The sequence below is a fragment of the Panulirus ornatus genome, chromosome 50 (assembly GCF_036320965.1).
Source record: "Panulirus ornatus isolate Po-2019 chromosome 50, ASM3632096v1, whole genome shotgun sequence".
Classification (NCBI taxonomy): domain Eukaryota; kingdom Metazoa; phylum Arthropoda; class Malacostraca; order Decapoda; family Palinuridae; genus Panulirus; species Panulirus ornatus.
The window spans coordinates 25,735,062-25,749,238 of record NC_092273.1 but is presented as its reverse complement, the minus strand read 5'-3'; the positions used below and the strand labels follow the sequence as shown (position 1 = coordinate 25,749,238).

The following is a 14,177-nucleotide window of genomic DNA, read 5'->3' as shown; positions in this document are numbered from 1 at the left end:
GTGTCATAGAAGGCGACTAAAAGGGAAGGGAGCGGGGGGCTGGAAATCCTCCCCTCTCGTTTTTTTTTTTTTTCCAAAAGAAGGAACAGAGAAGGGGGCCAGGTGAGGGTATTCCCTCAAAGGCCCAGTCCTCTGTTCTTAACGCTACCTCGCTATCGCGGGAAATGGCGAATAGTATGAAAAAAAAAAATATATATATATATATATGTATATATATATATATATATATATATATATATATATATATATATATATATATATATATATATATATATATTTTTTTTTTTTTATATATATGTATATATTTATAGGGTGGGGGAGGGGGCGAAAATCCTGGGAGCCTTGAAGAATGTGTGGAAGTCGAGAACATTATCTCCGAAAGCAAAAATGGCTATGTTTGAAGGAATAGTGGTTCCAACCATGTTGTATGGTTATGGGGCATGGGCTATGGATAGAGTAGTGCGCAGGAGGGTGGATTTGCTGGAAATGAGATGCTTGAGGACAATATGTGGTGTGAGGTGGTTTGATCGAGTAAGTAATGTAAGGGTAAGAGAGATGTGTGGAAATAAAAAGAGCGTGGTTGAGAGAGCAGAAGAGGGTGTTTTGAAATGGTTTGGGCACATGGAGAGAATGAGTGAGGAAAGATTGACCAAGAGGATATATGTGTCGGAGATAGAGGGAACGAGGAGAAGTGGGATACCAAATTGGAAGTGGAAAGATGGAGTGAAAAAGATTTTGAGTGATCGGGGCCTGAACATGCAGGAGGGTGAGAGGCGGGCAAGGAATAGAGTAAATTGGATCGATGTGGTATACCGGGGTCGATGTGCTGTCAGTGGATTGAATCAGGGCATGTTAAGCATCTGGGGTAAACCACAGAAGGTTCTGTGGGGCCTGCATGTGGAAAGGGAGCTGTGGTTTTGGGCATTATTGCATGACAGCTGGAGACGGAGTGTGAACGAATGGGGCCTTTGTTGTCTTTTCCTAGCACTGTCTCGCACACATGAGGGGGGAGGGGGATGTTATTCCATGTGTGGCAATGTGGCGATGGGAATGAATAAAGGCAGACAGTGTGAATTGTGTGCATGTGTATATATGTATATGTCTGTGTGTGTATATATATGTGTACATTGAGATGTATGGGTATGTATTTTTGCGTGTGGGGACGTGTATGTATATACATGTGTATGGGTGTGGGTTGGTCCATTTCTTTCATCTGTTTCCTTGCGTTACCTCGCAAACGCGGGAGACAGCGATAAAGCAAAATAAATAAAATGAATATAGATAAATAATTTATTTATTTATTTATTTTGCTTTGTCGCTGTCTCCTGCGTTAGCGAGGTAGCGCAAGGAAACAGACAAAAGAATGGCCCAACCCATCCACATACACATGTATATACATACACGTCCACACATGCAAATATACATACCTATACATCTCAACGTATACATATATATGCACACACACAGACATATACATATATACACATGTACATAATTCATACTGTCTGTGTTTATTCATTCCCATCGCCACCTCGCCACACATGAAATAACAACCCCCTCCCCCCTCATGTGTGCGAGATAGTGCTAGGAAAAGACAACAAAGGCCCCATTCGTTCACACTCAGTCTCTAGCTGTCATGTAATAATGCACCGAAACCACAGCTTCCTTTCCACATCGAGGCCCCACAGAACTTTCCATGATTTACCCCAGACGCTTCACATGCCCTGGTTCAATCCATTGACAGCACTCGACCCCGGTATGCCACATCGTTCCAGTTCACTCTATTCCTTGCACGTCTTTCACCCTCCTGCATGTTCAGGTCCCAATCACTCAAAAGCTTTTTCACTTTATCTTGGTCTCCCACTTCCCCTCGTTCCCTCCATCTCCGACACATGTTTCCTCTTGGTCAATCTTTCCTCACTCATTCTCTCCATGCGACCAAACCATTTCGAAACACTCTCTCCTGCTCTCTCAACCACACTCTTTTTATTAACACACATCTCTCTTACCCTATTATTACTTACTCGATCAAACCACCTCACATCACATATTGTCCTCAAACGTCTCATTTCCAGCACATCCACCCTCCTGCACACAACTCTATCCATAGCCCTCGCCTACGTCAGTGAGGTAGCGCTAAAAACGAGGACTGAGCCTTTAAGGGAAATCCTCACTTGGCCCCCTTCTCTGTTCCTTCTTTTGGAAAATTAAAAGCAAGGGGGAAGATTTCCAGCCCCCTGCTCCCTTCCCTTTTAGTCACCTTCTACGACATGCAGGAATACATTGGCAGTATTCTTTCTCCCCTATTCCCAGGGATAGTATACATATATATGAATATATATATATATGTATGTGTATGGGCATGTATGTATATATGACTGTATATGAATGGATCGGTCTTTCTTTGTCATTCCGGGCGCTACCTCGCTGATGCAGAAAATAGCACTCAAGTATAATAAATATATAAAAATGAGTGGATGGGTCTTTCTTTATCTGTTTCCTGGCACTACCTTGCTAATGCAGGAAACAGCGATCAAGTATGGTAAATAATAATGATAAGTAAAAAGATGATAATAATGCATAATCTTAAAAAAAAAATTTTTTTTATACAGACATGAAACGCTGCTGGATGAGCTTGCTAATATCTTTCGACATCCTGGTGATAAGGAGGAAAACTGAACACATACTAAAATGAAGAGTAGTGGAGTGCCTAGAGAGCTTAGGTCTATGTATACGGTATTATTTAGTACTTTAACTTAACAGTATATCTAGATATAATGTATAGCCAAATGCAACCAATAATTCAGGTTCTTGTACCAGGAAAGTCAAACAAGGATAGTAGTATAAAGTGGGATTTATCTGAAAAGAATATTGTATTAGGTAACAACAAAGATTCATGGTTGATAAATCCTTATCTTTTCCCATATGCATTCAGTGTAATTACAACCCCTCAGAGCTCCCATGCACATTCATTGGCCAAAAATCATAGTAAATAAAGGTAAAGAAACATGTCCAGTTTTCAGAATTATCATAAGCATATGGAATGTAAAGACTGCAGAGAGAGAGAGAGAGAGAGAGAGAGAGAGAGAGAGAGAGAGAGAGAGAGAGAGAGAGAGAGAGAGAGAGAATGTATGCTGGTTGTCATGGTAATAAGTGGGCCAAGATTTGGTGGAGATGCATCTAGTCTCCTAGTTACTGCCTAATATATATATTTTACTTGGATTTATGAAGCACCTATATACATATTTTCAGAGATTTTATTAGGTAAAGAAATATATCTTATGTTAGTCACATCCTCTTAAAGACCCATCACATGGACTTCCCTGGTAAAATGAATACAGAATTTATTTATTGGACCTTTTCCTGAAAAGGATCCTGGAGTTATTCCAAAACCCTTCTTCCAGGAGTTCCTGTAGCTCTAGACTGTGCTATTTCCAGTAGCAGGGAAATGGAGGTCTCCTTTAGAGTGAGATTTTTTGACAAGACTGTACTCCCAGTTATACAGCCTCACTAGAGGTGACTTTTTACTCACTGTAACCTCATGGAGGCAGAGTCCAGTAACACCAAATGAATATATCTAACCTTATTGTACCTTCATGTCCCAGGAGTCCCTCCCATCTTTGTAAGGCACCTGCAGCACTGGTCAGGACCAAATGCCATAAAGTGTTGTGTAATTGTTTGTGCATCTATGTGTAGAAAGAGTATGACAAGTGTGTTGTAAGTGCTCAGTGCCCTCTTTATGGTTGTTGCATCATGGGCATGAAGGGCTTTAGGATATGTTGAAATGGTGTTTGTAGTATTGTACTGATGGGTGATCACCAGAGCATCAGTGTGAGAGTGTGATTCATACAAACAGGAGTCACACTCTCACATCCATCACTACAATACTACAAACTCTATTTCAGCATATCCTGATGAGTGTATGTTTGGAGGTCTGGAGATTTAGACTGGGTTGTGAGGTTTATTTTTAATGCTTGCCAGCTACTTCAGAGTGAATGTGTTTTGTGATTGATGTATTTGTTGGGGGTGGAGGGTTCTGTGAGTAGGGTTTACTAAAGTGTGAGATAGGAGAAAGTATTTTATTGGTGGTTAGAGTGGTTTGGGTGGGAGTGGTCTATGGCTGTTACATTGATTGCTGGGCATGTTAACGTAGGACTGTATCAGGGGAATCTTTGTTTCATCATAAAGGTAATGTGTTTGTAGTTGCCAGGCAGCCAGTGATTGTTCCGAGTGCACTCTTTGTGGTTTGCAGCTTTGTTATATTTGCTTTTGAGAATGAAAGGCCAGGTATGTAAGGCATGGTTTAAAGGGGAATAGATAGATTATTTGTATAGGATGCTGAGTTAGTGTTATGAGAGTATTTAATTTGTGTGTTGCTTTGTTGATGTTATTGGTGTGGGAAATCAAAGTCATGTTTGTTTTGTATGTTACATCTAGAATAATTAGTGTTTTGTTCAAAGAGAGTGTCTGCCCATTCAAGGCCTCTAGAAGTTGTGAGCTGAATTCACATATGGTGGGGTTAAAAGAGTGGTTGAAGATTTCAGTGGAGACAGTGACCTTCTGTCCTCAATGAATCACTGTTTCGCACTCCCAACTTACATAAAGGTTACATTCCCAGTAACAATAAGTCAAAATTTCCTCATGTTGAAACCCATATAATTCCACCCAAAATACCGCCCAGAGTAGTTGAACCTTCCCTTCCAGTTACTAGTGGTTTTTTCTGGTACCACATCAAGCAGAAGCCTATTTTCTATTACTGTCATATGCTGCGCACTGTACTATACTTGCCTACCATGCTTCAAACTCTCAAAACTCCAGACTGCAATATGAATACTTAAACACCACCACACTCAGCAACAGAAGTATTGAAAAGAAATTATTAAATGTGAAAATAAAACATGCTAAAAGAAATGATAAAACTATAACAAAAATATTTTCTCTAATGCTAATGATGCTCAGACAGACAGTATGATGGTGGTGTTTTTGTTATGGATGATGAATTTAACTGCTAGATAAGAAAGATGGAGAGGGGATAGTGATTGCATTACTGGGGGGGTCAACATTAGAGGCTGTAGGTTGCATTGACAGGGCTGCAGAATAGGAGGTAGAAAGTTGTGGTGACTTGGGTAGGGCAGGCCATTCAATCTTCATCATAAACCAGTCGAGAAATGATTGGTTGGTGACCCTTTTTTCTCCTCATATATAAATTTTTCCATCTCATAGATAGCACCAGCTTGCTTCTTGGTCATGACAGTTGGTTCTAAAAGTGCCAGACCTTATATGTGTTCCTTGATGCACTCACTGGCTTCAAAATTGTGTTTATAGTTCATTTAACTAACCCGAGCTCACACGAAGTGGAAAAGACTGTTTGTCTGACTTCCCGCTTTAGAATTTTCATTTTCATTTCTGAATCAATCACTTACAGTTAAGAGGGTCTCCCTTCTTATCATCACTTGGTTGATTTTTCAATCATTATGAGGTTAGAATGAGGATGATATTTACACTAAAAGTACTCACGAGTCCCAAAAGAATGTAGCAGAGATATGCACTGAACCACTGTAACTTTGTCAATACTTATGTAAGACATCCGCTATGGGATAGAAGCTGCTTGCCTAGTTTTAGCCTCTGCCACATTCTTTCATGCACACTACTTAGTGTTTCCATTACTAATGCAAAATTTCCATGTCTCAAAAAAATTCTATTTGGGTTATGGGAGACTTTGTGTAAGGTCAGATTTCTGTATGTTGGTTGTTCTGTAAAGCAGGGAGTATAAGAATGATTCATTGTTCATCACTAGCTGTGTAGAAATGGTTAAATGTTCATCACTGGCTATAGAATGATGCATTGTTTGCTTCCATAAAAAAAAAACAGAGTATAGTGCAGGCTCTAGATAGAGTGAGCATTATGTGATCTTTTTGTCTAAATGGACTTGAACTGGAAATGAAACGTTTGAGGACAATATGTAGTCTGAGATGGTTTGATTGAGTAAGTAATGTAAGGGTGGGATACATGTGTGGAGATAAAAAGAGTGTGGTTGAGAGAACAGAAGGGGGTGTGTTGGAATGGTTTGGACATATGGAGAGAATGAGTGAGGAAAGATTGACAAAGAAGATATATGTGTTAGAGGAGGAGGGAACAAGGAGAAATGGGAGACCAAACTGGAGGTGGAAGGATGGAGTGAAAAAGATTTTGAGTGATCAGGGCCTGTGAATACAGGAGGGTGAGAGGCATGCAAAGAACAGAGTGTATTGGAATGATGTGGTATACTGGGGCCAACATGCTGTCAATGGACTGAAGTGGTCTCCCACTTCTCTCCACCTCTGACACATATATCCTCTTTGTCAATCTTTCCTCACTCATTCTCTCCATGTTACCAAACCATTTCAATACACCCTTGTCTGCTCTTTCAACCATACTCTTTTATTACCATACATCTCTCTTACCCTTTCATTACTTACTCGATCAAACCACCTCACACCACATATTGTCCTCAAACATCTCATTTCCAACACATCCACCCTCCTCCACACAACCTTATCTATAGCCCATGCCTCGCAACCAAATAACATAGTTGGAATCACTATTCCTTCAAACAAACCCATTTTTGCTCTCCAAGATAACATTCTTGCCTTCCAGACATTCTTCAATGCTCCCAGAACCTTCGCCCCATCCCCCACCCTGTGACTCACTTCCACGAGTCCATCCTCTCCTAAGTCCACTCCCAGATATCTAAAACACTTCACTTCCTCCAGTTTTTCTCTATTCAAACTTACCTCCCAATTTACTTGTCCCTCAACCCTACCGAACCAATTAACCTTGCTTTTATTCACATTTACTGTCACCTTTCTTCTTTCACACACTTTACCAAACTCAGTCACCAACTTCTGCAGTTTCTCACTCAAATCAGCCACCAGCACTGTATCATCAGCAAACAACAACTGACTTACTTCCCAAGCACCCTCATCCACAACAGACTGCATACTTGCCCCTCTCTCCAAACCTCTTGCATTCACCTACCTAACAACCCCATCCATAAACAAATTAAACAACCATAGAGACATCATGCACCCCTGCCGCAAAGTGACATTTACTGGGAACCAATCACTTTCCTCTCTTCCTACTCGTACACATGCCTTACATCCTTGATAAAAACTTTTCACTGCTTTTAGCAACTTGCCTCCCACACCATACACTCTCAATACCTTCCACAGAGCATCTCTATTATCTCTTATCATATGCCTTCTCCAGATCCATAAATGCTACATACAAATCCATCTGTTTTTCGAAGTATTTCTCACATACATTCTTCAAAGCAAACACCTGATCCACACATACTCTACCACTTCTGAAACCACACTGCTCTTCCCCAATTTGATGCTCTGTACATGACTTGACCCTCTCAGTCAATACCCTCCCATATGATTTCCCAGGAATACCCAACAAACTTATACCTCTGTAATTTGAACACGCACTTTTATCCACTTTGCTTTTGTATCATTAAATTTTTGGGAGAATAAAAAGATGTTTTGGAGGGAGGTAAATAAAGTGCAAGAGACAAGAGAACAAATGGGAACATCGGTAAAGGGGTCAAATGTGGAGGTGGTAACAAGTAATGATGAAGTGAGAAGGAGATGGAGTGAGCATTATGAAGGTTTGTTGAATGTGTTTGATGATAGAGTGGCAGATATAGGGTGTTTTGGTTGGGGTGGCGTGTGAAATGAGAGGGTCAGGGAGAATAGTTTGGTAAACAGAGAAGAGGTAGTGAAAGCTATGCGGAAGATGAAAGCCAGCAAGGTGGCAGGTTTGGAAGGTATTGCAGTGGAAATTATCAATAAAGGGGGTGACTGTGCTATTGATTGGTTGGTAAGGTTATTCAGTGTATGCATGGATCAGGGTGAAGTGCCTGAGGATTGGCATTATGCATGCATAGTGCCACTGTACAAAGGTAAAGGAGATAAAGGTGAGTGTTCAAATTACAGAAGCATAAGTTTGTTGAGTATTCCTGGGAAATTATATGAGAGGGTATTGATTGAGAGGGTAAAGGCATGTACAGAGCATCAGATTGGGGAAGAGCAGTGTGGTTTCAGAAGTGGTAGAGGATGTGTGGATCATGTGTTTGCTTTGAAGAATGTATATGAGAAATACTTAAAAAACAGATGGATTTGTATGTGGCATTTATGGATCTGGAGAATGCATATGATAGGGTTGATAGAGATGCTCTGTGGAAGGCATTAAGAGTATATGGTGTGGGAGGTAAATTGCTAGAAGCAGTGAAAAGTTTTTATCAGGGATGTAAGGCATGTGTATGAATAGGAAGAGAGGAAAGTGATTGGTTCCCAGTAAATGTCGGTTTACGGCAGGGTGCGTGGTGTCTCCATGGTTGTTTAATTTGTTTATGGATGGGTTTGTTAGGGAGGTGAATGCAAGAGTTTTGGAGAGGGGTAAGTGTGCAGTCTATTGTGGATGAAAGGGCTTGGGAAGTGAATCAGTTGTTGTTCGCCAGTGATACAGTGCTGGTGGCTGATTCATGTGAGAAACTGTAGAAGTTGGTGACTGAGTTTGGTAAAGTGTGTGAAAGAAGAAAGCTGAGAGTAAATGTTAATAAGAGCCTGGTTATTAGGTTCAGTAGGGTTTAGGGACAAGTCAACTGGGAGGTAAGTTTGAATAGAGAAATTCTGGAGGAAGTGAAGTGTTTTAGATATCTGGGAGTGGATCTGGCAGCGGATGGAACCATGGAAGAAGAAGTGAGTCACAGGGTGCGGGAGGGGGCGAAGGTTCTGGGAGTATTGAAGAATGTGTGGAAGGTGAGAACGTTATCTTGGAGCATTAAAATGGGTATGTTTGAAGGAATAGTGGTTCCAACTATGTTATATGGTTGTGAGGCGTGGGCTATAGATGGGGTTGTGCGGAGGAGGGTGGACCTGTTGGAAATCAAATGTTTGAGGCAATATGTGGTGTAAGATGGTTTGACTGAGTAAGTAATGAAAGGGTAAGAGAGATGTGTGGTAATAAAAAGAGTTTGCATGAGAGAGCAGAGGAGGGTGTGTTGAAGTGGTTTGGTCACATGGAGAGAATGAGTGGGGAAAGGTTAACAAAGAGGATATATGTGTCAAAGGTGGAGGGAATGAGGAGAAGTGGGAGACCAAATTGGAGGTGGAAGGATGGAGTGAAAATGATTTTGAGTGATTGGGGGCTGAACATACAAGAGAGTGAAAGGCATGCAAGAAATAGAGTGAATTCAAATGATGTGGTATATCAGGGTCGATGTGCTGTCAGTAGATTGAACCAGGGTATGTGAAGCATGGGAAAACCTTGGTAAAGTTTTGTGGGGCCTGGATGTGGAAAGGGAGCTGTGGTTTTGGTGCATTACACATGACAGCTAGAAACTGAGGGAACGAATGTGGCCTTTTGTCTTTTCCTAGCGCTACCTTGTGGGGGGAGGGGGGGAATGCTATTTCATGTGTGGCGGGGTGGCGACGGGTAATGGATGGGGGCAGCAAGTATGAATGTGTACATGAGTCTGTATGTATATGTCTCTGTATGTATACATATGTATACATTGAAATATATAGGTATGTATATGTGCGTGTGTGGGCATGTATGTATATACATGTATATGTGGGTGGGTTGGGCCATTCTTTCGTCTGTTTCCTTGCACTACCTTGCTAATGCGGAAGACAGCAACGAAGTATAATAAAAAAAGATAATTTTTACTATTCATCTATTCCCACTGGGAATGGATGAAGGCAGCAAGTATTAATATGTGCATGTATATATATGTATATGTCTGTGTATGTATACGTTAAAATGTATATGTATGTATATGTGCGTGTATGGGTGTTTATGTATACATGTGTGTATATGAGTGGTTGGGCCATTTTTTGTCTGTTTCCTTGCGCTTCCTCGCTGATGCAGGAAACAGCAATTAAGTATAATATATTCATTCATTTCAATGTATTATCCTTATTTTTTATTTCCTAAAGATAAGTAAAACAGTTGTATCAATACAATATTTTTAGTTACTGATATGTACAATACTCTGTTGGAAAGTCAGAGTAGTAAAATTCTTTGGGTAGTTAACTGAGTTTTGCATTATTATCCTTATTCTATATCTCATCTTTACTATTGCTTACATGTGCGGGTTAGGTGAGGGAACTACTAGCATTATTAGAGGCTGCCATTGTCTTGCATAATTCTAAGACAGTGGCAGAAAATCTTGCACTGTGATTGTGGTTTGGTACATCACCCTATGTTGTGCCAGTCATGGTGTGGAGCACCAAAATAATTGAAAACTTAACTTCCTGTTGTAATTAGAATGTGGATTCTTGGCAACAGCATGATTCTTAAACTGAAAAAATAATATATAGCATGTTACATTGTTTTATGGCTTCAGATAATTTACTAAATAGATTTTAGTTTGTGTGGCTTATCCTTGGAGAGTATATGTTTGCCATTATAGGTATATATTTGCCATTATAGATGTTACATACATTTTATGAATATTATCCTCTTTGTAAACCATCCATTGTACAAATGGTATTTCTTAATAAAAGTATATCACCGTTCAGAAGATTTTTTCTGCCATGGTCTATGTATTGATTTTAGGAGGGATGTCGTGGGGAATTCCCCCAGTTGATAACTAATAACCTACAATTTTTCTCCCCTCTGTGGTCTGTCTCACAAGCATGAGAGATTCCCCAAGAAAATCAGGGTTAGGATCTTCTAAACCTACTTGCTTCTGGTGAGGACACACTGGCCTTCCTTACCTCTTTGTTTACCTTTTCTTTGTGGTCACATTGGCCTGCTTGTTTTGGGTCTGCTCTTGGTCAAATGGGAGCTACCATTGTATTGACATCATTGCTTCATCCCACTTCCAGCCACTTAGGTCTTGGGATCATGCACTGAAGACATTGCTTACAGAGAACAAACAGCTGGTCTCATTATTCTTTTGGAGGTCCTCATTATCAGCAGCACTGCCTTTGGAAAAAACGAAGGCATTTCTTTAACTCTATAAACTAACTTTTTCCCATGGAGGATTTTCTGGTTGATCCTGTTAAGTTCCAGAAGTTTCTAACATGTTCCTTAATATCAGAAGCTATGACTGAGCTTTAGATGCTATAGTAAGAAATCACTACCATTTTGCTAAGAACCATGTAATTTTCATCTCAAGTAGCAAAATATTGACCAATATTTTAATTTTCTGTTATGAATATGCAGTGTCCAAGAAAACCTTGTTTGTCACCCATATATTTTAAATGGGATATCACACTTACATGTTAGTAATTTGCCATCTCTCCTTTGGCCTTGATTGCCTATCTGCAGACATCGGTCCAGGAATTGGCAAGGTTTCAGAAGTATTCTAGGCCCATGATGCAAGGCACTGATGAGGTGTTGCAGGAAGCAAGCTCAACTTTCATTTGGTTTTAGCAGTCTCAACTGGGTTAAGGTCTGGGGGGAGTTCTAAGGCCACTCCAGTAACTGAATGATTTTCTCTGATAACCAATTTATCACCTATCTACCCCTATGGGAGGGGCCACAATCCCACATAAGCTCCTACACTTACTTGATTGTGGTTCCTCATGATTGTCTCTAGCAGACTTACCTGTATCCAGCGAATCGATTGGTCTCCTCTTTGTATGATGTTTGTTTACTAATATAGTTAAAGATGACCATTATTGGTATGACAGTAATACATCTTCCCACACACACTGTACCTCTCCACACACACACACACACACATACACACACACAAACACTACGCTGTGATCACTGGCATGTGAAGCTTCTACTACAAGTTCGAAACACCAAATCCCATTAATCGAACTCGCTTCAGACCTTAATATTCGACATGTATTTCAATTTTCACCTTTTCTGACCAACTGGCTAGTACATTATCGATTACTATACTATTCATCATAATATTTCTCTCAAAACAAATGATGCAGCTAAAGAATTACCTGTATAACAAAGTTTTATCAAGGTTTCTGAGGTCAAACTATGAATTACATAGAGCCGTTCAAACTAAAGCATCAGCTAGATTGTTTGATTTGCACCCTCGCCATGCAGGAAGCAAATATCTAATACATTTTTTTATTAGTATCGATGGTGTACTTCATGAGTCCCTCCCTACATGAACATCAAGAGGGAAACACCAACATTGAGCACCTTACAGAAGAAAGTGGAGAGAATATATGATGACCTCCTTCCAAAACATCTTTTTATTCTCCCCAAAATTTAATGATACTCTCTCACCCAAACTCCCATTTCCCTCTTTTTCACCTCTTGCACCTTTCTCTTGACCTCCTGCTTTTTTCTTTTATACATCTCCCACTCATTTGCATTATTTCCTTGCAAAAATCGTCCAAATGCCTCTTTCTTCTCTTTCACTAATAATCTTACTTCTTCATCCCACCACTCACTACCCTTTCTAATCTGCCCACCTCTCATGCTTCTCATGCCACAAGCATCTTTTGCACAAGCCATCACTGCTTCCCTAAATACATCCCATTCCTCCCCCCCTCCCCTTATGTCCTTTGTTCTCACCTTTTTCCATTCTGTACTCAGTCTCTCCTGGTACTTCCTCATGCAAGTCTCCTTCCCAAGCTCACTTATTCTCACCACTCTTTTCACCCCAGCATTCTCTCTTCTTTTTTGAAAACCTCTACAAATCTTCACCTTCGTCTCCACAAGATAATGATCAGACATCCCTCCCGTTGCATCTCTTGCACCTCTGAGCACATTAACATCAAAAAGTCTCACTTTCGCGCACCTATTAATTAACATGTAATCCAATAACGCTCTCTGGCCATCTGTCCTACTTACATACGTATACTTATGTATATCTCTCTTTTTAAACCAGGTATTCCCAATCACCAGTCCTTTTTCAGCACATAAATCTACAAGCTCTTCACCATTTCCATTTACAACACTGGACACCCCATGTACACCAAGTATTCCCTCAACTGCCGCATTACTCACTTTTGCATTCAAATCACCCATCACTATAACCCGGTCTCGTGCATCAAGACTACTAACACACTCACTCATCTGCTCCCAAAACACTTGCCTCTCATGATCTTTCTTCTCATGCCCAGGTGCATATGCACCAATAATCACCCATCTCTCTCCATCCACTTTCAGTTCTACCCATAACAGTCTAGAGTTTACTTTCTTACACTCTGTCACATACTCCCACCACTCCTGTTTCAGGAGTAGTGCTACTCCTTCCCTTGCTCTTGTCCTCTCACTAACCCCTGACTTTACTCCCAGGACATTCCCAAACCACTCTTCCCATTTACCCTTGAGCTTCGTTTCACTCAGAGCCAAAACATCCAGGCTCCTTTCCTCAAACAGACTACCTATCTCTCCTTTTTTCTCATCTTGGTTACATCCACACACATTTAGACACCCCAATCTGAGCCTTTGAGGAGGATGAGCACTCCCCGCGTGACTCCTTCTGTTTCCCCTTTTAGAAAGTTAAAATACAAGGAGGGGAGGGTTTCCAGCCCCCCCGCTCCCATCCCCTTTAGTCGCCTTCTACAACACGTGAGGAATGTGTGGGAAGTATTCTTTCTCCCCTATCACCAGGGATAATATATATATATATATTCTTTTCTTGGGAGCGGGGGGCTGGAAATCCTCCCCTCTCGTTTTTTTTAATTTTCCAAAAGAAGGAACAGAGAATTGGGCCAGGTGAGGGTATTCCCTCAAAGGCCCAGTCCTCTGTTCTTAACGCTACCTCGCTAATGCGGGAAATGGCAAATAGTTTAAAAGAAAGAAAAGAATATCTTTTCTTTCAAACTATTCGCCATTTCCCGCATTAGCGAGGTAGCGTTAAGAACAGAGGACTGGGCCTTTGTGGAATATCCTCACCTGGCCCCCTCTGTTCCTTCTTTTGGAAAATTAAAAAAAAGAAAAAAAAAAAACGAGAGGGGAGGATTTCCAGCCTCCTGCTCCATCCCCTTTTAGTCGCCTTCTACAACACGCAGGGAATACATGGGAAGTATTCTTCATCCCCTATCCCCAGGGATATAGGGGCGAAAATTCTGGGGGCCTTGAAGAATGTGTGGAAGTCGAGAACATTATCTCGGAAAGCAAAAATGGGTATGTTTGAAGGAATAGTGGTTCCAACAATGTTGTATGGTTGCGAGGCGTGAGCTATGGATAGAGTTGTGCGC

General features: G+C 40.8%; 2 protein-coding genes across 2 annotated transcripts in view; both read left to right on the top strand.

Moving 5' to 3' along the window:
* The window catches only part of LOC139764684 (AMP deaminase 2-like), a 56,347-nt gene extending 45,777 nt beyond the window's left edge, over window positions 1–10,570 (top strand). The window contains exon 5 of the mRNA XM_071691566.1: window positions 2,613–10,570. Coding sequence (XP_071547667.1) covers window positions 2,613–2,679 — 67 coding nt within the window. The 3' untranslated portion in view covers window positions 2,680–10,570. The remainder of the gene's footprint in view (window positions 1–2,612) is intronic.
* Window positions 1–14,177, top strand: part of SLO2 (slowpoke 2) — a 1,142,188-nt gene that overhangs the window by 807,030 nt on the left and 320,981 nt on the right.